At 36.3% G+C, this 24,822-nt stretch overlaps 1 protein-coding gene across 9 annotated transcripts in view; it reads right to left on the bottom strand.

The window, feature by feature from the left end:
* Positions 1-275: 275 nt before the first annotated feature.
* LOC118266706 (transmembrane ascorbate-dependent reductase CYB561) overlaps positions 276-24,822 on the bottom strand; it is an 88,915-nt gene continuing 64,368 nt past the window's right edge. For 4 of the 9 annotated variants that reach the window (XM_050703343.1, XM_050703344.1, XM_050703346.1 and 1 more), the window contains 4 exons: positions 8,415-8,650; positions 7,211-7,413; positions 5,734-5,903; positions 276-3,051 (listed from right to left, as the gene is read on the bottom strand). In XM_050703343.1, the coding sequence (XP_050559300.1) occupies positions 2,901-3,051; positions 5,734-5,903; positions 7,211-7,413; positions 8,415-8,650 (760 nt within the window). In that variant the 3' untranslated portion in view covers positions 276-2,900. Of the gene's footprint in view, positions 3,052-4,686; positions 5,405-5,733; positions 5,904-7,210; positions 7,414-8,414; positions 8,651-19,996; positions 20,124-24,822 lie in introns of those variants that run through there. The other 5 variants (XM_050703341.1, XM_050703342.1, XM_035580211.2 and 2 more) reach the window with 2 other exon arrangements.

The following is a 24,822-nucleotide window of genomic DNA, read 5'->3' as shown; positions in this document are numbered from 1 at the left end:
CACTAGTGTCTTGTGTCGTGGGTCACATACACACAAACTTACAAGTTCACGTACACATCATGACATCCAGACCCGAAACAACAATTTGTGGATCACACAAAGAGTTGCTCCGTGCGGGAATCGAACCCGCTACTCGTTGCATGTCTGCAAACTGCACGGTTAGCGCAGTGGCTTGATCCTCATTTCTCCTAGCTAATTTTATTTATGTTTCAGCTACTTAATTAGATTCTATGGGTAGGTAGGGATTCAGGAGTACACAAATAAAACAACTCATATTAATTATTACAAGTATTTAATGTACCTTATGAATGCCGTATAAATATTTCAAAATGTAAAACAGTGATAAAATTCATATTTTAACCAATATAACTTGTAATAAACGTAGTAACTAAGAATGCGAAATTATATTTCAATATTCAAAAATTAATTACAATTGAAATAGTAATTATGAAACTTATCTAACACTCGCAACATATGGATACAACTGGAAATCATTTATTGTTACAATATTATCCTTACCTAGGTTTAACATTAATAAGCAGGTACCATATTTAAATCTCATAGTGCATTTTTTTTTCAAATAAAACGAAGCGTCGGACTTGTTTGTGTTCAATGTAAATTGATAATAAACTTTGTCACTAAGTAAACTGTAACAAAATCTGCCTCAATAGTACGCACAGACAGTATAACTTGACCCCTCTGAAGTACGCTGCAAGCGTATTGTTGTCTCTTTCACTCGCTGTTACTTTAGCATCGCAGTATCCTGCTCGCTTAGTTCAATGGCTAACTTCAGACAGGTCAAGATACATTGGCCGCGCTGTACAGTTAGGGTCCATATAATGATATAAAAACTTGGCCCCAGCTTTTGAAAGGGATCCACAAAAACTAGAATTATTTAAATTTGTAAATATCATTTGCAAAAATTATAGCAAATCCTGTAATTGAATACAAAAAGACCTACTTATGCAGTCTTAGTACTGTTGTATATCCATCAAAGAACGTTTATAGACATCGAATGCTTACATGGAATGCAATTTTATAAAATTGAATTCTTACATTATACATTTTATTATATAAATTTAAATGAAACGAACGCGTCGGTACCCCTCGTATAAAATTAACACGTTGAGCGTTATCCTACAATTATTGATAAACATGCTACTTGTAATACGCAGTAATTAATTGATTATAACAAACATATGACCACTTGACTTTACATCGAATTTGGCAACTTGGATGAACACTTGTCTTACACAATCTATCATAGTACATGTTCATGTTACGGTGTCCAGATAATTCATTGAGAATTCGCTGTTTTTATTAGAAATTTTGTTCAAAGATGTTTTAGTAGTTCCAATAAACTACACAGCTACAGTCAGCGCCAATCTATTAAAATTTTAAGTATATATTGTAATACATAGTTATGTTGATACTGATCATAATAAATATTCAAATGGTATTTTGCCACTACTCCATCACATTCTACAACTATCGAACACTCGCACATTACATTAAATTAGATTAAAATTTATATACAAGTTACAACTAATATATCTTAACTAAACAACCCTACGCAGGTTAGTTTGATACCAACAAAGTGTATCATGTGTATGGCCTCTGACTTCGTTTGGAAACAATAGATTATATGGGTATATTGTTTGGTACTGATTATGTTTTGACAATCCGTTACACACTCGGTTTCGTTCCATACTTAGCTTACACGGCAATGTCCTAACGCTAACCGCTAATAATATTACTTCACAGAACAGCGAATACGTAGTTGGAAATTAAAACGAACCTATCTCCCACTTATTCGATGCTTCACCTCAATTCTCCTCATCCGTTGCATATTTTAGTTACTAATGTTCGTCAACTGCTTTCTTCATTAGCGTATAACAGCTAGGTACTTACAAAACGTTGTTTATTTGCAAAGAAACGAAATAAACACTACAGTTCCAATATCAGTCGAATTAATTTTGACTAAGACGGAATCAACTCACCCATATTTTTATCTAAAGATTTAAAAAATGGAACAACGCACAACCCCAAGAACAATCATAAATAATGATACCACAATAGAATTTGTAAACCTAAAGTTAACAAATTGAGCTAAATAATTATATTCTTTATTTCAATTAATCGAATATAGATTTCACAAAACACAATAGGAGCGTGTCTGAGAATAAATACATGTATTTGTCTTTTATTGCGCAAAATTTTTCTAGATAATAATACTTAAGGAAAATTGGAAGAATTATTTTATTATTCGATTTTATGCTTATGATATAATACTAATCCATAGTCATGGTGTTCTTTCGCGTCGAGCATAAAAACGAACTTACAAACTGATTAAAAATGGTAGAAAATTGTTTGGTGACAAATTGTTGTACCTATCGATCTCAATCCACAAAGATGTTACGCTTTTCAAATTCTTAAAACATAGGTTTTTTTTATCTCAATGACAACGCTACATTCGACAAACTAAATTGATGTGTCAAATCTTTACAGAAACGACCCTGAAATTATTTAACTATCCATGAAAATTTGACGAGTGTGATGAATTGTTAAGTGGTTTTGGGAATTCCTAACTTGCCTATTCGGATAAACAAACATGCTAATGGCAGTTTAATTGGTAGCTAGACATTTATTGCTATAATTTATCCATAGTTTGGCCACGACGTTTTTATTGCTACTACCAGATACTTCCATACATAACCACCATCCTCATATTATGAGACTAGAAATCTTTCGAGAAAAATTGCTTACAAAAACACAACACTATTGATCGTTTCCAATATCCAATTCTTTCTACCAGCAAATAGACCACACTCATCAAGTTTTCTTTAAGAATTTGTCACCAAACTGTTGTGGATTATGTCTACGGCGATAGTCCCGGGTGCTTAGCTGGGGTGCTGCGCGGCGACCTTGCGGAGACGGTAGCCACCAGTGCCGCGGACGGTGTACAGCACCAAGATGGCCACAGCGACCACCGACATCCCGATGGCGTTGACCAAGATCGACTCGTTGTTGAGCGTCGCATACACTTCGCTCCTGTACACCGCATGCCCCAGGTTAGTAAATAACGCATTAGAATTACATAAGTATCAAAATTGCTAAGGCTTGACTCTTAAATGCAAGGTCATATTTGAAAAAATTTACTTTACGCAAATTTACTGTAATAGAGTTGCAATGCCTGCAATCTAGGCAAAGATACTTTTTCTTTAAAAATCAGGCTTTAGTAGAGGGATAATTAAATTTGATAATTGTCTTCAATTCAGTCGTGATTCGCTGTAGTAGTCATGGTTTGCAGCGGTTAGCAAGAGCCATTTTTAACTGGCAGTAATTTACAGAAACTCTTTTCGCATTACTTATAATCACAGGATGGTATTGCTTATAGATTCTTTTTATTGTTAAATACTTATCATTGTTAGTATGAACTACTATGTAATAAATATTAATTGTTTCTTGAAACTTCAAAAAGATTACTTAGTAATATTGCAAGGATTAGTATCTAATTGTGCGAAAAGATTAAATATCAATTATACATAAGTTTACACTATTAGAAGCATTGTTTAATTGTAGATAAATATTTGATTGATTACGGAAATTGGAATACTATCATAAATCAATAGACTTTAATTACAAATTAGGTACAAAGAAACTTGAATATTTTCTAAAGAATTATCGTCATTAAAGCGTGAACCAATAACATCCACAACCCATTACAAGAACCTACACATGATTGCAGGAACAACAACGAATAAATAATAATTTATTGCTACAAAAATATAGTGTGGAAACACATGTTTATGTAATATGGAAGTGCAAGTATATGAGAAGAACATATAACATAATAATAGATAACGATGATCGTGCAGACACAAAACCACAAGCATGAGAAAGCATCCATTACAAAGCAGATATACTTACTGATACTTACATAATATAAAGTGGGTGCGTATTCTATAGTCGGTTTTCGAAAAGATACCACAATAATGGATCTCGATGGTATGGTCTTGGACTTTTTTTAATGGACTCTTATTAATATAGATTTAAATTATGTTCATGTAATCGAAATATGTGAACCTGATTGAAAATTAGAACCTATGGAGTTTCTTGTTCGTTCTTCTCCATAGGTATCTAGCGTGAAGCTATTTGCTCGTTCCAAAGTGTATCTACACTTTGGTACACTACACTAGAGGACTGACCGACAAACAGACATTTTGTTTTTTTTTTATACTTATTGTAATATTTGCTTTGACGTTCAAAAATGCCTTCCCGGTACTATTTGAAATAAATAACTTTGACTTTGAATAATAAAAAATCTAATTCTGAAACTCTTTTCATGTTAGGTACAGGTACCTACATGAGCATGAAAGGTTTTCTATATTGCGCGTGCGAGATGGCGCTAGTGAGCCGTAAAGTCGTATTAATCCAATCATCTTGCCGAGCGCAATTTGACTGACCAATAAGTCATTCGTCATTCAAATTATGCAAACATTCTTTTGAGCAATAGATCTAATCAAAGCGACACTAGTGGTGCCAATATCCTGGTTGAATACTTACTTAGCGTGAAGCTTTTAACAATTATTGTGAGGCAAGAGTCATACCATCGACAAATATAAACATTCCAACAAAGTGCAATAATAAAAAAGGCAGGTAAAACAAGATTCAATAAATTAAAAGTCAATGAATACTTACGTTTATTTTAATGCAACAAAAATACAGTGTTGTTCCTTAATATTACGAAGTCATTTATTTGTCCTATATTATTTTATTTCTACATTTCCTAAGCTAATGCCTAAGTTATTTTGATCTGATACAGATCAAAGCTGATACAATAAAGCCTCGTTCATATGTTTTGTGTAAATCGTTAAAAACTTTGTTATTTGTATACTTTATTTACTTATGTACCTATCTCTATAATTAGGTACGGAAAATAATGAATAAGTCAACTTGAAATAAATGTTTAGTTTTTTGTGTTATGCCAATTGCACTTATGTACATGTTTATCAGAAAAATAGTAAAAATGCAAGTTGCAAAATTTATTTAAAATATTCATAATAATGTTTTGTTACCTAATCTAAACTTGAAACTCGGATATCAGAGCCAATGTTCGAAATAAAATAACATTAAATAAGTTTTTTACATATCTAGAATTAACATTAAAATCGCATTTATTACTTAAACTAATTAACTGTTGACTCTGACATCGGAGTTTTGATAAATATGGGAAGGGATCTAGAGGTCTACTGAGGCCCTTATGTGTTGTCCGCGGGATTCTGGTGTACGGAACTTGTTCCTCGACAAGATATACATGACGACTGCCAAAATGGCGATGCAGGCGACTCCGATGGCGTTGATGATAATTCCTTCGTCGACCATCCCGCTGTATCTCTCCACGCTGTGGATACGGACACTTACAAGCAACTCACACAACACAGACAGACAAGAGACAAGAACTAACATGCTAACATAGAGGTAACGTGCAGCGTACATACACAAATTGACAGTGCAGCGCAATGATGTGGTTGAAAGGGTGAAAGTAATTTTGACCAGGAAATAACTATTCGTACTTAACAGAAAAACCCCTACACATCTTTTTCTAATGAAGTAAATCAATTGAAAATCCAAAGATATTCCAAAATTGCTCTTCTACGGTGCCAAAATTAAAGTTTGAAGCAAAAACCATGCTTTTCTGGTTTTCTTTTCTTTAACTGAAGGTTTACGTACCCGATGCTGAAGAGAGCCTTCTCAGTAAGTCCAGTGAGGCAAGCACAGACGCCAAGTACGAAGGTGAGGATTCCGAAGGCTGCGTGGATGGGTACCAGGGAGGCACGGAAGCCAGCAGTTCCCTTATTGCAGATCAACAACAGCAAGAAGCTGAAGAAGCCGACAGCGTACTGTGGAAAACATTTTCAAAATATTTAAAAGAAAATTCTTTATTTTCTAGCTTGAATGTTATAACGAGTGGACGATTATAATTTGGGTTTTACTTAGAAAAAGGTAACTCATAGTCTTATATTCGTTCTCAATATTAATTAAGATCATTTACCGATGACATAATCAGTTTCGAGATAACAGTAACTTCATTGATAAAAGCTAACCGTCTTGCAATTATCTAATAGTGCCCCTTGGAATATTAATAGTCTTGATTGACAGTCAATTTTGTTACCGACCAAGCTCCGGTGTCAAATCATTCGAAACTTAATCTCGTTTCATTAAACGTAGGGTCTGAATAAGGACTATTTGTCTAACGTGTCCTGTGTCAACATTAGCATTCTCAGTATTAAACCTACTATCGAATTCGGGATCTAAAATATCAAAGCCCTGTCATTACTTATCCTTATTAGACCTGTCGCTTCAAATATCATGTACCTAACGTGTTTAAGGTCATAGTCATCAAATTCCAGACTAATCTTTCTTTACAAAAAAAAACAGCAGCTTTTTTTGCTAATGACGTAACTGCTTTATCAATTTCGAGACAGACATGTGATCTGCAGTTAGCTTATCGCGCCCGTCGTCAATAACAAGCCAGTTGCTTATCAGCCGCTCTGCATCACTTAGCATTTATCTTCACGCTCGTTTAGCCAACTAAACTCGGTGATGTCAACTTCCAATCTCGTCCCATTCGACAAGGAAGCTATTTCACTAGTTAAGTAATGCGACGTAATATGTTACTCCACAGGCTCTTTCCTTGGTTACTATAAGATATTAGAAAGCTTATAGCCTTCCTCAATAAACAGGCTATATTATATCAGGGATATCCGTTTGACTGGATCCAGCGATTAGCGTGTTTAAATAAACCAACACTGACTTTGTAAGTTAAGTAAGCTTTTAATAGTGGAACTTTAGTTCAGAAAGGGATATACAAAAGTGTTTCAAAGATGTGCATGTCACTTTAGTTTGATTACATGTCTGAAAAGCTAGTCTTTATTTCATTGCCTCTATTTATTTAGCCTTTCCTTTTAATCCAGTTTAACATCACAAATATTCCTTTGCCCGTTTGAGTAAAAGTACTTACTTGCGTTGTGTTTCGTTGTATGAGTGAGGTTACCGGAGGCCCAATCCCCGATTCCCCAACAACCCTTAAATTCCTAATCCCCAAAAGGCCGGCAACGCACTTGTAACGCCTCTGGTGTTTCAAGTCTCCATGAGCGGTGGCGATTACTTATCATCAGGTGATATGTCTAAAACAATGAATAATCACCTGTATTCCAAACAGTCCCATAGCGACGAAGCCGATCCAGCTGTGTAGCGAGTAGAAGTTGTTGATGCCCTTCTTGTTGTGGTAGTCCAGTACAGCCAGGAATCCGATCACGATGCAGGGGAACGCCAACGCGTGGAAGATGGCGTGGAGCAACTTGACGTAGATGCGTCTGAAGCATCGGCAGATGCGGTACAGGAGCACGGCTGTTGATGGTTAATGAGAATAGAGAATCCTGGAGTTAGGAATGATGACACCAATATTTGATGGTAAAAAGTACAAAACCAAATTTTATGTCCTATAGTAGGTGTTTCTTTTGAAAATTCTAGAAAAAATGTAGATCCCTTATACGTGAACTATTTAAACAGTGAGTAAATATGGAACGAGGTGAGCTTGGACACATATACTGTACAATAAGAACTGGATTGAAGTGTTAATTTTGCGCGTGTCCCAACTACTTACAAAGTAGGCCATATCCTGTGGAACAGCCACAAGCTCAATGTGAATGCGACTAATATTGTTTATGAATAATTTCCTTTTTTTATGTCTACTTTTTTATAGCTTCTCCATAAAACATTTTTAAACACCTCAAAATGAAATATTCGTATGTATTTTAATCAGCTATTAAGTCAAATGACGGTAAAATCTACCTACCTACGTATCTAAAGCTAAACTAGTCTAAAGTAACCCTGCATGCAAGAAAACCGCTTCAGTAAAATATAAAATCCGTACCGATATTTTCAATAGCAAGAATAGGTATTGTAATATCTCCCGCTGTTGCGTTTTATCAGCAAAATGCTCCCAGCCATCCTTTTCATTCTTCTCGTCTTAGAAAACTGACTACAAAACCATTTTAGCAGACAGTTTTCAAATTCAAATATAACGAGACGCTATATTATCGTCTTTAAAGAAAACTTGCTTTATCCCTTAGGTTTACTTGCGATAATATACAGGAAAGTGACTTGCATTTAGCATAGGTACTATGGAAATTGTTACTATAGTAACAATTTTGAGAGCATTTTTGGGTATGAAGTGTTAAACTTAATTTTTTTGGTACATAGCTCATTCTTAAGTTCAGTAACTAAAGACATTTTATTTATAAGTTATCATCTGTATATTGGCGCTAAAAGTTAACCAAAGACATAACGCTACACCGATAACCTACTCCAGCGCCTAAAAACATGATCAAAACAGCCAAAATACTCACAGAAACCGCTGAAGGTGATAAATCCAGCCACCATAAGCGTAGGGTGCAGGTTGAACTGCTTGTCGGGCAGGTCGTCAGCCCAGGCATAGCCCTCGCGGTAGTAGAACACCCAGAAGACGGTCAGGGCTGACACGCCGATCAGCAGGATGGTCGCAAGCGTGATGACCAGGGCATACTCGCACCATTCGCACGCCCCCCTCTCATGGTCGTCCGACTCGTACGAACGACTGCGTTGACTGCAAAAAATAAGAAATAATTTTATTATTTACTAACCTAAGAAAGTTAATCTCGAGGTATGAAAGCCACAGTTGGGCTTTAATATAGCCATAATAAGTTGAAATGTGAGATAAGGCAGTTTGACGCCACGGGAGTAATCCGTTGAAAATAATTTTGAAACGTTTTTGTAACGAAGTAAATTCTTAAGTAGGTATGCTTAAATAAACAACCCTAATCTTAAACCCGCTCAGCACTTTTACTAATAAACGAGATGATAAATATTTAACATTTATTTACCAGCTGAACATCCGAACCAACTTTAGCCGAAATTTAACAAACTTCGAAACTTCGGCATCGCAAACAAACTGTCGTTTGCGTATCAGCGTAAATGTTTCAATTAATCCGAGCGACAGCCAAACATCCTTCCTTGATACAAGGATCGATAAAGTTATGAACTTATGATCCGCACTGAGCGAAAACCGCAGTAGATAAAACGGTTGAATTGAATAGACTAGTGCTAGGTAACGTTTGAGGCAAGTCGAGCGTTACCAAACTTAGTCAGAGCGATGAAAGCAGTCTCATTCAATACTCGGCTAAGTCAAAGCAGGTTAGTAGACAGGAAACCACAGCTCCATTGATACTGAGCTAGCCGACGTAGTTACATGTATGCAAAGTTGAGTCCTCCGGACCACACAAGGGTGTCGGGTAGCGTGAGATCGTTCGCGCGACAACGCCGGATGCCCGCCGCGTCATGCTACAGTACATTTATTAAGTTTTTTCTCAAATAACCTGCTAACTTTTGGTAATAAGATGAACAACAATTTGTGCAAAATCAATTGTAGGTGAAAATAAGGTACGTACTATTGACCATTACATCAAGTAATACTAAAAGAGTAACCTACTATAAATATCAGCATTTTCTCTACATAATATGTAGGAGTATATATGAGAGATATGTGAGACATTTCCTTGCATCTGTCTTCGTAAGGTGCAGAAAACAAGTAATAGCTGTCCGCAGAAAACGTGTCGGCGGGCGCTTGGAAAATGTTGCCATTTTTCATATCCCCTAGCAAACCGACCAACATTGAGTTATTTGAAATTCTATCCACTTATCCTCGTCTCTATTTTTCTTTTTCAAGATACTGTCCGAATAGCAACAACAGATGTGGAAATAATTTTGTCACGTATTGTCGTGTAAGGTCGCTGTGACGCAGGTGTCCATGTAACAATATTATAAATAAATACCCTTTGCTCAGGCACAGGTCACTAAGCCTTTGCGTAAACCTTTTGTGACCTATTTAGCACTTTAGAGGTGAAATATTGCTTTTCCATGGTTAATATTTGAGGATGAGATTTGTCTATAAATTACATAATAATTTAAAGCCCAAAACTTCGTCAGAACTGTACCCTTAGTATGAGTTTACTTTAGCGCGTTCGGCGCACTGATTGGCCGGCTCGAATAAACCAACCAATCAGAGCGCCGAACGCGCTCTCGTTTCGATTACTTTAAACGTAAAGCAAACTCGTACTAAGGGAACTGACCACTTTATTGTTTAAACAGACCCGACCTGATGTACAAATAAATGTCCGGCATTAGGTGGGTTCGTCAACAGGATTTACGTAACGAAAATAAACAGAAACCTGTATAGCAAGTACTGATAAAGGATTAGCAGGCCGACACGAATGACAGCGCCGACTTATATTCCTTTATTTAGCTGGCCTCGTATGCCGAAATTAAGTTGATTAAAAATGCTTGATGGAACCCTCAGAGGTAGGAAATTCTTTTACGATCCCTTTTTGCGCATTCTTTTCGTGGAAAGAGGACGGTTAAATTGTATTTTGCATGAAAGTGAGATTGGATTGCTTCAATATTTGTTTCAAATGGGATTAGATTGGGAGTTTCTTTTTGTTTTTTGGAGTCAATATTTTGTTGAATGGTGTCCTTAGATTGTGCTGATCACATCAGTACGAGTAATAAGACGATGTATGTCAGTATTACCTAGTTACAGACAGGTGAAAGTTGCGTAAAATGCAGAAGTGACAGGTGTCCTACCTTCAATGCTTGCACTGAAGGCTCCGATTGTATGTTGACATACTATAATGGTTTTGTTCGAGCACACATTGGCTTATTGCCCAAGCTTACCATAAGCCTGTCCACGACACAACTGATTTGTAGCGTTTTGACTTGGCGGCAGAAACAGCCTTATTTTAGTATCTTGCTTATACTTATATAATACAATTTAGATATGAAGATATTGTTTGAAATATGTTGCAAATAAGAAACACGCCAGATGGTTACGTCTCTACGTACCTTAGCTCGGAGTACTTTGTAACACAATATGAGCTTTCTCTGTGAACGACTGCATTCAGAATAGAAACGTTGTATAAAGAAGCAACGTACGGCTTATGTAATATAATCCAAAAGGCAATGACTCCGTATTTTCTGCTACATTTTCATACAAACTTCTCTATTGCAAAATAATACCCTAAAAGGTACCTTTTGAGAAGTTGTACACCTTTTGTTCTATTGCTATTGTCTCTAAATGAGTTTAAACTCATTCGCTCCGGAATAATGCTCTTCGTAGGTACTCACTACTTTTATTACGAAACTTTCTTCAAAGAATTGAAACATTTATTCGACATAAAAAGCTAGAACAATTTAAATAAAGCAGTAGTTTGAGTGCAAACAATAAAATCAAAACGTGTATCTTGTTGTACGTACGTAGTTGAACGCAAAATGCGAATGGAATTTGCGCGGAATTATCGGCAGGTGATTTGCAATGGCCGTAAATCGCAATGACCAGACTCGTGATAGGTCAGTCGAGAAAGTGGTGGAAATGCAGGTAGTCATGCTATGTTGCAGCCTCGGGCTTCATGTCAAACTGTACAGCTACGTACGTCTTTATTTTGTTGTAAAAACATGTATGAGACGTGACTCGACTGTTGAGGCCGTGCGTTACTGCGAGTCGTGTGCGGCCCTCGTTTGTGGCTGTAAATGAGGTTGCTCGTTTGTACTATCGACATAGCTTTATCGCACACCAAATACGAGAAGAAACGTCTCCCAGTTGAGTGTTATCTTGCTCCTTCCATAATATTTTTTCACGACCGACGCTCGAGTAGAACCCTTCTATAAAAATCGCAAACAGTAACTCCAATTAAGGAGGAAATGACCAATCGTTTGGTCACGTCGGTGCAGCCCGTGCCCACCAATCTTTGAGATAACTCGATTAACCTCGATCACGATCTGTGACCGCGTAACTTATAACTTCGTCAGTCGGCCAGAACTCGCCGAGCATCTCATAAAACCGCATAATTTGCCGACAAACTTACCATAATTACAAGGTATAAGTACTCGAACGAAAACCAACTAAAATTGAGTACTGTGCTATTAACCGACAATGGGATTCCGAAGCTAAATTGCTAAAACAGCTAAAGGCGTACACGTGCTGCACGGCTGCTTTTGAAACTCGACGCATACGCAAACGATCGGTAAAATGGACACATATGCTGTGAACGTTACTTTCTCCGACTATTCAAGCGGAGTTCACACATTACTACAACAATCAATTCATCTTTAAACGACATAAAATAACTGTTTGTAAAGATTTCTAATTAAAATCTTCGGATAAAACTAATTACTTTGGATCTGGTAGAGCTACTTAAGTGGATAACTTGCAGTGCGCCTGAGTGGAGAAATGTAGTAGTGCAGGGTCTAGAGTTGTCGCGGAGAGGAGGGGGAGGGAGGAGGTCGATGACCTCGACGCCCGTGGTACTCCTGGCCTACATGGGAAACGGAGAGCACGAACACGATCGCTCTTACCATAACTTGTATTAAACATTTAAAATGGACATCAAAGAAGAGCATTCAACTTGAATATTAAAGGGGGAAACAGAAGATCCGCGTCACAATTCGTTTGCTCAGGGATCAAGTTCTCCCTGAAACATTTCACAAGTTTGTTTTCATAATCCTTCTTCAGACAAATGTTTGCAAGATTGTGTAACTGTTAAGAAGAACCGTTAAATTAACCACATTCATTCGGAAAGTTCTTGGAAATTCGCCTCAGTCTCTAGTGTCCTTATCCAGTAATTAATTTGCCAAACGAATGAAGCCCTTAGTTACTTTCGTGAACTTTATCGGGGTGAACATAAGAGTCATATTCGAGTTTTAATTGCGAGTTCCATAAGTCATAAGTCAAATTTACTTTACTGAAGCGAATGGAGAAATGGAAAATTGCAGAAACTGTACGTTTAATAGTCGAACGTAGTAAGTTAAAACTTTAGTTGAAATTAAAGTGTTCGGTTGTTACGAAATAATTAAAATATCGATGTAACGAGTTCCGTTTTACGTTTAAATCGTGGTGTAATTTCACGAGTCATGCTCGAGACAGCGTTTGATGTAACAACAATACGACTTTGATGTGGCGGTAACAAGCATCAAATCTTGGCTCTTCTAACAAAGCTTTTCTTACTTGACATTGCAATTAAAATGTTATACAAACAAACAACGGCCTATAATTCTCCCAATTTTAAAGTCGTAATAATAAAACGCTATTTTCAGAACAGTTTTCTTTTAAGTATTTTATTATTTCTTAAATTACGTTAGTATTGTTTATTATGTGTTCTGTTCTGAGTGTTTACTATGACTGTCGCCACCCATGTTTCTCCGCAAGGGACAGGGACGGTCTGGCAGAAATTCAGCATAATATATCCGAAATACAAAATAAAAATATATTCGCAATAATCCGAAGAACTTCTTCAATCTTATTTAAACAAATAAGTAGGTTATATTCGAAGTACACTGCCTCAAAATTAATGACAGTTCAGTTGTTTCTTTCATTTTATACTTTTTTCTTTCGCCATTTCGAAACGAAACCAATTTAGATCGATACAGCCGTTCTAGAGTTATATAAAGGTGACTAGTGGAACTAAACTGGTAAATAGATATCCCCTATATCTTTCCAACTCATATTTTCAATATAGCACCTCCAAAAAGCTACTACTATTTTTGTTATTTGTATATTTCAATTGATATTATCAATAGCCCAATATCTGGATTACATAAGTGCATTACATTGACAATGAAATGTAATAAAATTGTTGTACAGTTTTTTTTGTAACTCATTTAGTAGAAATTGTATAAAAAGCAATACCGTACCAAGTACGTGTTAACATGCCTATCTTTACCTACTACAATTTTGGAGTAATAAGTTTTTACGAGTGACATTTTTACTGACAGTTTTTTTACTACAAAAATATCAGATTTATAGTTCGTAAAGTTTGTAATATTGGTACAATATAATTATGCTTGCAAGCCAATGGTATGCTTAAATAAATATTATGTTATCGGCTTACTCACGTAACTGTTTGACGAGAACCTCGACTAGTTTCAAGCCATGCTTGAGGCTCATGTTCATGAGCAGCATTCCGCGACACACGACGCGGCCATTGTCGCCCTGCTACTCTATATGAATACTTGTGGAGTAGTTTCAACAAAAATATTAAATGTTCGTCATTTAGTACATACAATATAGTGATTGCATTTTTATTTTAAACAAGTGTTACATAATTGTAGATAATACATAATTTAGTGCCGAAAAGTAATTGGTACTCGATTACCAAACATTTGTGAGAGTGATAGTATGCGTTGCAAAATGCAATGACCGACTTGACATATTTTTTAATCCGTGACTAAATAAGGTTAAATGTAAAAATTCGTAGCATATTTTATGGATATGGTCCCTTTTATTATCAATAGTAGGTACTTATAAATTGAAATCAAATTATATAATTTCGTATATCGATAAGAAAAATATAATGTATAGATATATTTTTCGTGTATTGTAAACGAGTTAAGTAAACAACAATATAAAAATCTCCTTCGTTACTGGTCATCCGTAGTCTGGCCATCGGTGACTGACTGATTGATTGATAGCTTCCAACTAAAACTATCACTGGCAAAATCCCTCAGGAATGTGAGAAAGCACAAACAGAGAATCTTTGCCTACGACAATTCCTAAGGGAACAGGAAGATTTATTAGATAAAGAATCAAATAATATAACCGAGGGATTGTAAAAAAACATTTTTGTAACAAAATAGTAACAATGGAGTTTCTTGCTCGTTCTTCTCCATTCGAAGCTACACTTTGGATTGAGCACCTATCTTCACTTTCAGTCGGACCGACGGGCAATTTAATTTGACGTTTCAAAAATGCCTAATTAAAGATTCATTGAAATAAACGCTTTTACTTATGAATGTTGCTTATTCATCTAAAAAATATTTGTTAATTTCTTACAAAGAATTATTGTGTGACTAGTGTTCACATTAGTCCGTGTACATAATACCGGTCGAATCTCACCGCTGTACTTAATTGCAACTTGTTTTCTCTTAACATTGAGTCGGAGATAATAATCTTGACACTCATATTAATGTCGCTTTATTTAAACTAGAGCAAGCTTTTGAATCATACTCGTATCTTTAGTATGTCATATGCTTTACAAGATTTGCGTTTATCAGATAACTGATATTTAATGTTACTTAAATATAATAAAGATTAGCTGTATTTGTTTTAATTGTTTTTAAGAGGCCTTTTGGGAAACCACAGTTTATATTAGGAACCAAAATATACTTATTTGTCATTTATATGTTAGCGCAGAACTCGGAAACGGCTGAACTTGGTTTAATACATTTTCACCTAATCAATAAATGCAGTTCAAATCACATCTTTAAGAAAGCACCATGAAAATAGGTATAGCAAACTTCAACGATAACTCTACATGAACGTTATTTTGACTTATTTATATGATTTATGAGTAAACCATTTCCCAACATTAAAGTTTAAAGGTTACCTCAATGTAGTCACGAACACTAATGCGATGTTTAGTAGAACGCATCAACTCAAACGGACATAGCAAGTTAGTGTCGGACGCGTCGGTCAAAGTACTATTTTCTAAGAAACGCATCTATGTTTTGTAATTATAAATATCTAGTACAGAACATCTGTTATTCTGGGAAATATAGTCGAACTTGCATTTAATGGTAAGAAGTTATTTAAGTCTTTTTTGATGGGGAGAAATTCATCCAATGACTTCTCCCGCCTTGTGAGAGGCAGTGTCAGATTCTTACTGACTAAAAACCACCCCTCTACTCTCTCCGAGCCCCGGTAATTGATATTGGGTTATCATAAGCTCATAAGGCTTTCTCCTCAAAAACTTAGTGCCTGTTGAAGATTTTTTAATCTTACCAAAATAAAGGCGGAAATACCTAGGCATACCAAACGCTAAACCGTACCTCATTTCACGAAACCTTTATACGAACTATGATCCACATAATCACCATCATAATTATCGATCGGTGAATAATCTTTTTGATTTCTTAAAGCCAGTTTTATTTACATGTTGTACTAAAAAAAAATAAACAAAATGGGAATGCACTATCTCTCCGTAGCGGCGTATGAAAGTTGTCGTGGAAAACCGATACAAACTAGATTTCCATTACTGCAGTGGAAAGCTACGGTCCTTTAAAGTTGAAATTATACTCAAATGAAAAGAACTTTGTTTAGTTTTATTATAACTTTCGTGACAGTAGCAGCGCGACAATCGCCGCGTCGTGTGTCGCGGAATGCTGCTCATGAATATGAGCCTCTAGCATGGCTTGAAACTAGTCGAGTTCCTCGTCAAAACAATACGTGAGTAAGCCGATAACATAATATTTAACTTTGTTTAGGATACGTAAAATAGTGTATGTAAGTTAAACACCATACTAAAATTCAATCTATTAAGCTAAAGGACATCACATCCTATAAGCGGCCACTGCTGACCACAAGGAGGAGGTTTAAGCGTTAATCACCACGATTACCTACTCAATGCGGGTTGGTGATTTCAAACTTTAGCTAACAGAACATAAAGTTCCCTAAAAAAGGAGGATACTCCGATCAGGCGAGGTGATCATGGCTTGCTCCTGCCCTATGGTAAAGCAGATTCACAAAATTATTCAATAAACTTTCGCATCAGAAAGAAAAAAAAAAACGGCTCACAAAGATTTATCAATGCCTTATCTCCAAACATAATAATGTAAACCTACCTATCTCCCAGTACTACAAACATGAGCATAAAGTACCTTAATTATTTGTTAAAACAACACAACTAAAGTGAAGTTATTTAATAATCTTTGTTGGTAATGTCCGTCAGTCTGTCTCCAGCTTTTGTTTCTATGCAGAGCTCGGAACGTTCAACACAACACAAAAGCATTCGTTTGCACTGCGCTGTGGTTCGTTCCATTTAATGAGGAAGTGCTCTAGAAAAACTACTCTACAATTATTATTACGAAATGCTACCGTTCCGCTGCTGTGTATAATTTGTACCGCTTAGAGTTACAGTCAAGCAATCTCCCCCATACAAGATTTGTGTTACGAGCGGAGCCATTTTTTGCATATTACTGAAATTACATGGTTACACTAGGCTACTAATGTTACACTAAAATGTTGACAATAAGTCAAGCTCAATAACTACTACTGCAAAATATGTATCTAAAAATAATATCTTAACTTTAACCAAAAATCTTAAAAACTCATATTAATTTCAAATGCTTCGGTATCAGTCAAAAAGTAAAACTATGTCAGGTACAGAATAAAGCCGTGTTCCAGTGGAAACGATTCAAACACACGCCATGCAAGCCCACAGCTTTGCTTTCCTTATCCCCTTCCCATGAATAAAGCAATGGGAACGAGCAAACATGGCGTATATTTACGACATGTCGTGCAGCCTCCCTGACCACAGAGTATCGAACAAAAGAAGTCTTCATGTTTCAATGAAATGGCCGTCTTTCCAATCGGACATTAACATTAATCATTTCTGATTCGTTGCGTAAAGCCAAAAACAAATTCCAAAGATTCTTATACATACACTAGCTTTCCGCCCGCGGCTTCGCCCACGTGTAATTCGGTTATATATAGCGTTTTTTAATGATCTCGACAGGGCTTTTTCTTCCACAGGCTGAAATCTTGTTACAACTGGAATTAAATAAAGCCTGTGTTACTCAGGGATGCATTTGTGCATACCGATTACGTCGAGATTTATGGACCGATTTACGTGATTCTTTTTTTGTTCGGTAGAGTATACTTTCAAGTTGGTCCCGTTGTTACCTAGTCAGGATCTGATGATGGTATTCCAGGGAAATCAAGGGCAAACCTCAAATTTACAGGCAATTACGTTTTTGTCAATTTCATAGATCTGTTAAAGTATTTGCGTCTGATAGTCATCATCCCATGTGAATGAGCTGATGATGGAAGGTACAACTCCTCAACGGTTAGGAGTTGAAAGAAAATTCTTACGAAGTTATACGTACATGTGAGGCTATTAGGTTGACCTGATAATAAAAAGTAAATCTCATTAACGTTAAGAATTTAGGTGAAAATGGATGCGAACAAATTTCGTCTCTTCACTTGTTTCCTTTTAGCTGTTTGTATGGGTAGTGTTAACACAAAATAGGGATTTAAAGGCGTGATGTTATTAATGTTATGCATGTATGTACATAATTATGTATGTTAAAGAGACGACTGAAAGTTGTCATACAAAGTCTTTTTTTTTAAGGATGGGAAATCATCAAATGACCTCTCCCGCTCTGGGTGGAACGGAAGGGAGTGTCAGACTTTTACTGACTAAAACCCACCTCGTTCCTTCAGTTGCCCTTTGCGTTCCGGGGCCACGGTATCTCGTTAGAACTTTCCCGCAGCCCCGGCTCAGTTTATCCCGTTTCCCCCCTTGGGGGTTGACATTTCAAAAATCCCTTCTTAGTGCTCACTTATGTTACTAAAGGAACCTCTGTTCAAAATCTCAGACTCCTATACCGAGCGGTTTCGGCTGTGCGTTAATAAATCAGTCACCCAATCGCACCCCTAAATCACGATTGGAGGGTAGTTTGAAAAAACTTATAATGTCAAACATATTTCCTTGCCTATGTACGTGTTCATGCCAAGTTTCAAGTTTATAAACCCAAGGAATAAGATTTTTCATAGAAACGTTTTTACCCCTTTTCCCCCCTTGGGGGTTGAATTTCCAAAAATCCTTTCTTAGTGCTCCCCTACATATCCCAAGGAACCTACATTCCAAATTTCAGCTGTCTACGACCAGTAGTTTCGACTGTGCGTTGTCTGTCAGTCAGTCAGTCAGTCAGTCACTCAGTCACTCAGTAACGGAAGAGTTTTATATATATAGATTTCTTTATTTGTTATCAAAGTTATACAAGAATTGCTTTTAAGGTTTCTTAATTTATAAAGGACTCATTTACATAGTGTATTTAATCATTTACGCCCCTTACGTAAAAAACTAACTATAGTACTCCATTTACTGACTATTCCATGGTCATGATCATCCTTCGCTTCTGTCTGTTGTCGTGGTCGTAGCTTTGCATGTGTAAAGTCATTTCATCTCCATTATATGCAATACAGTGACCCAGTTCTCACCTACCCATCACGAACATCTGGCGCATTTTCTAATCACAATAATTGCCAAATGGTAATGGCCGAAATATTGAAACTAAATACTTAATTGTAAGATGATGATAGATAAACGATACTTCATTTTTTGTGGAACGCAAAAGCCCCAATATTATTGAATTTTAAACACGTTATAAGTACCGTACGTTTTTAACGTTATCAAATTACTCTATCAACCGATGTATTGACGCAAATTGCACAAAGCAACAAACCTCATTCTGTCTTTCAATCCTCACTGCGCCATGTCAGTTTTTCGTATACTTTTTATCGATGTTATGAAATTGTTTTATTTGTAAGACCACCCATTATCCCGTTCACTCTCGCTTGCATCATGTCAGCGATGCGCACACTTCATTATGAATATCTTAATTACAGAATTAAATCATATTATGTAGTGTTGCGTCAGCGATGGCCGGCGACTGTTCGGACCGAAGCATGCGGGTTATAGCCGATAAACAATATTAATTGCGTGCGGTGCGACTTGTGCGCGGTCGACTGGTAAATTGAGCTCACTTCAGCATCGATATCCCACGGTCTAGCGATCTTACACCTTACAAAACACTACAGAAGTCCTACATTACACTTTATTACGTTTTCATGCGTGTAATCACATTCGCACTTGTTTCAAAACATTAATTTTCGCACATTTTTTACACGATTTAACGAAATCAGTTCTGCTAAGATCAGTCTACCGTACTAGTAACTGAATTTTAGCTGGAAAAGCGAAGTTTCAAGACTAACTTCAAAGAACTTACCTTCAAGTTTCCGTGTCCAAAGTTAGGCGTGCAGCTCACAATGGGCTTAGCAGTTAGACTCAGAAACTCGAACTTGATACACACAATTTAAATGAAATCTTTTGAAAAATCTACTTACCGTTCTGTGGCTGGCCGTATGATAAATTCGTGCTTCATTGTGACTGACTTAGTACAGAATGTAAAGATATAAAAAAATAACTTTGTGTCTAAATCTGGATTATCTTTGATTGAATGCCTATATCTGATATTGTACTGAGACTGGAGAATTCGATGTCTAAAATCTCCAGTAACTTACTACAAATTGTTTTAGCTCAGACAATAAATACTGGTGTTCTATTTGGATTTTTTCGGAAAACTGGGAATTTATTCCGTGTTTCTATACATGCTTGTATGCAAATAACAACAGTGCATCTATGATAAATAGGCTCATAACTTATTAAATGTGACTAATCAAACCACAAAGGCTTTTTATTAATCATCATATTACTATAAGTCGCCGTAGTGACATCTTCTTTCAACTTCCAATAAACTGCACCAATTTTAATAAGTCTTTATTTAATCTTTCGCTATGTTCGCATGTTTGGAACAAGGTCTATGTGAAAGTATAACTTCTGCAGCATAATTTGCATGCAGTATAGTGCATTAGAGTTACCAAATGACATTGAAATGGTCGGTGCAGCAAACAGGTTGCGTGCATTAGCAGCTTTTTATACTCAGTACTTTTAACCTAGGTATGTAATTATTTCTACCGTGGAAATACTTATGAATAATATTTCCTCTCGCTGATTGATATTATTATAACGTGCAATGTGACCTAGGGAAATAGGTTTAACCTTGATATTTTATGTAGGGGTTTTAAAGTTTTTTTTTATAAAGCTATAATTTATGGGTTTTGCGAATATTTGAGGGAGATATTGAGATGAGGGATCCCAAGTTTGTGTGTATGGAATTATGTTATTACCCAATGCATGCACACATTTTAAATTCTGACTCGGTGGTTTCACACTCACTGATTCGTGGTGGCCCAGGTTTAAGGCCCGCTTTTTATGCAGAGAAGAGGGTTCGTAACCTACCAACAGCAAGTACCTACCAAAAAAAGGAAGGAAAAGGAAACCATCGAGAGGAAAGCTCAGTTTATAATTTCTGATTATAAGTTTAAAATCGCCAACCGACATTGAGCAAGCGTGGTGATTAATACTCAAACCTTCTCCGTGTGAAAAGAGCCCTTTGGTCAGCAGTGGCCACTTAAAGGCTGATGATGGAGTTCTCACTCCTAAATCGTGGCAATGAACTCGGTCAAAGAGTGAGTGAATGAATATTTGAAACGTTACAAGTATCGTACAATATTGAATGACAGATAGGCGTGCGAGTATCAATTTATTCCAATCAATTCAATTTTAGGTTGGTGGCATTGAACTTCCCTGTGAGTAACATGAGTATTGAGGTTAGGAATGGTAAATTGCATTAAAATTGAAGTCATATTGAGTACAATTGGAATTAAACTTCGGTATCTTGTTATGATGTCATTGTTTCATCATTAGCATCATATCAGTCAAAAGACATTGTTGTATTAACAAAGGCTTTCCTCAGGGTGTTCCAAATTCTAATCGTATTATAAAACATTAGGGTGCTTTTTCACCAGAGATGATGGGTAATGCAGCTATGCTACGAAGATGTAATAGCTAAGCTGTGAAACTATGTGACTATTTCCACTGATACTAAGCCACATATGTAGCTGTGCGCAGCTCGAGTATGCGATGTATCGATATCAGGGAAGCCGTCCATAGCACGCATCGTTCTATATGAAAAACATAACTTAGCTGAGTCCATTTCCACCAGTGCTAAGCCACATAACTTAGTACCAAATATGATTGGTGGAAGCCAAACGCATCCACAGCAATGTAGCATAGCATATCTCTGGTGGAAAAACACACTTATAATTTATTTTTGTCACACGTGTAGAAAAACTAGTGTGGGTATACTGTACAAGTGTACACATAGCCTACAACTAGACAATATTCTCAAGTACACTACCTTTACTTGTATCACCTTCACTTTAATACAAAAACAAAAAGAACCCTAAGAACACAAGACGAAACAAGCCTAAACAAGATAAGTAGAGAGGATTACATTCGAAAACTTTTTCTATGTACGAATTATCGAGAGAGTGCCGAGTTCACTCACACATGAGTGCGTATCGACTCGTACATGTATCGGATAAACTCACCGTGGGACGAACGGATATTAAGCCCACTACGCAACGCTTGATGATCGTGAGAATGAATCGAGAATAACTGCAAAGGCTTTTTAAATCGCCCCAGGTCAAGGTACAGAGAAATGAACCATTTGTTTTTAAATTTCAATGTTAACATAATGCCGTAATATCAACCTTGACTTTGAAACCATATGCAGTGGAGAAAGTTTAGAAATTTTCAACTCAACACGCGAAATGCCTGTTTTTGTAGCAAATATAAATATTTCACACTGCGCTGTCTAAAGAATTTATGTGGAAATAAATGCAGCGTAACCTCTATTGTTGTTGGAACATAATTTGTACATAAAATGTTAAGTTTATGCTTAGCTAGATTGATAGAACAAGAATTAATTCGGTGCATAGGCAGCTAAATTGTTTGCAAATCTGCTTTTTGCCGAAAACGAGTCTTTAACTTTAAACAAACGTGTTTTCTTGGCCCACATTACATTAATTCTTGTTACCCAAGGAAGTATAACAGACAGTTTAGCGATGCGCCCAATAAATGGTAAAAAGTGGCCCACTGACCGTAGACTAACGGTAAAAGAAACTACGTCTGTTTTCACTATCGGTTTTGTGGTCAATCTTGCTTACCAATGCGAGAACCTGTTCAGTTGTTGTCTAGAATGCAGGTGTCGGATGCCAGATTATGCCACTTGGCTGAACCAACCAACCAGCCAGCTACATACGAATTATTTCTGAACTCCCGTCGCTCCGCATCAACCTACATTCAAGGCAGATAAAGGAAGCTGTGTGGGTTATTTATACACTGCATTACCCATATTCCTACGAAATATGTTCTGCATATTCTAAAGCAACAAAACTCCTATTTTTGCAACGTACGAGGAGTAAAATACCGAGTTCATATTTCTAAACTCTAGTCTTCTTTTTCTTATATTTACGTAACGCTACTGCTTTGTAATTCTTGCACATTTCAAAGTAGATTGTGTTGATATAACAAAGAACAAAAAATGGATACTTCATTTGCTTATTGCATTCGGTTTAACTATAGATAGGTTTGATATTTCTCTTTGTAGCACTATTCACTCTATTATAAAGAGCCAATTGCAAGATTAGCATTATTTAAATCCTATTACAGAACCAGACCGGCCCAAAAAGAAATGGCGGGATGAACTCGACATCTATAATTGGCCGTAAAAAGAAGGCTTTTGCAGCCAATTATAGATGTCGAGACACATACACAGAGAAGAGTGGAACGAGACCTTTGCCCTGCAGTGGGACGATCATGGCTGAAAATTCACATAGTCAAAAAGCCCTAAAGTCCGTTTATAATTCACCTAGCAATCAAATTTGCAATAAACAAACTAAGTATCACACAAAACACCCAATCATCAATACAAATACAAACCATTAGAGCCACATACGCAATATTTAGTCTAACTAATATTCCGGTAAAATTAAACAGAGTTGGACGCTTTTGATTACCTCTCGCTAATACCTGGATGTATGAAAAGCCAGTCAGACGACTAATTAACTATTCAGAGACACGTGTTCGAATGAAAAGGGTGAACTGCACGTGTGTTTTACACATGTACAGAGCGCTAAACATGAACTTATTACTATCTAGTATAAATTGAACTTCGAATGTGTGGAATGGTCATGCAAAGTGAGACCATGATAGGCTGGTTTTGTATAACTCTCTGTGTTGTCGTGTGTACCTATAATAAGTACATAGAAATGCTAACTGCGAAGTTTAGTTTGAAACAATATTTAATATTGGTTTCAAAATAATTTTTAAAGTAGGGTTTTCGATGCCTTTTTTAGACTAGGAGCCTGTACTCTAAGTACGAGTTGACTCTCTGATTGGTTGGTTTATTCGAGCCGACCAATCTGAGCGCCGAACGCGCTCTCGTTTGAAACTCATACTAAGGGTACTGAATTTTGTACAAATAAGATATATAATATGATTCTAAAATTATCTTTAATAACAAAGACGGGTTCACTTTTATATTACAATTAAAGCAAAATTAGATACCAAAACCAAATAATTTTACTCTGCAAGCTACAATAAACTTTACGAGCCTTATATCATACCCATATTCATATCAACATACATAATAATCTTACAACCGTATCACATAGTAAACTGACCATATTATTACATAAGCAAGCATGCATAACATAGAAATACAACATGTGTAAATAGAATCATAGTGGAAATAAAAACAAAAGAACAACGACTATAGAATACATTACATTACCATGTATAATAACGGTAATGAGATGCCAAAAGAATTCTTGTAAGGGCCTGCACAGAATACGGGGTTTTCTCTTAGTATAGTTCAAAAGTTTTTCGATATATGTAGTTCAGTAGTAGGTATAGAGTGTCTTGGCCCTATATAATTTTTCGTTTTTAAGGGCCTCCTTTTTTTGGGTGCTGGAAATTCATCCAATGAGGCTATCTGCTGTCTCTCAAGCCTCAGATATAAGACTTGTCGATTCTATAACAACGAGCCCATGATTGGGGGCCCTTGATGTCGTTAATTTTTTTGGGGGCTCTTGATGACGTTAATTTTTTTAAAGTTGCTGCCAACTTTGTAACGCATGAAAAAAATGCTTTACGCGAAAAAAAGGAATTGATTATTTGGACTTTTATAATTACTGACATTAATTTTAAAAATGGGATGTTTTTATTTTTATCTGTCCTCTTATTAATATGTATTGTATTGTAT

Source organism: Spodoptera frugiperda, chromosome 23 (assembly GCF_023101765.2).
Source record: "Spodoptera frugiperda isolate SF20-4 chromosome 23, AGI-APGP_CSIRO_Sfru_2.0, whole genome shotgun sequence".
NCBI classification, from domain to species: domain Eukaryota; kingdom Metazoa; phylum Arthropoda; class Insecta; order Lepidoptera; family Noctuidae; genus Spodoptera; species Spodoptera frugiperda.
The sequence above is the reverse complement of the archived record's forward strand: the minus strand, read 5'-3'. Positions and strand labels throughout refer to the sequence as shown.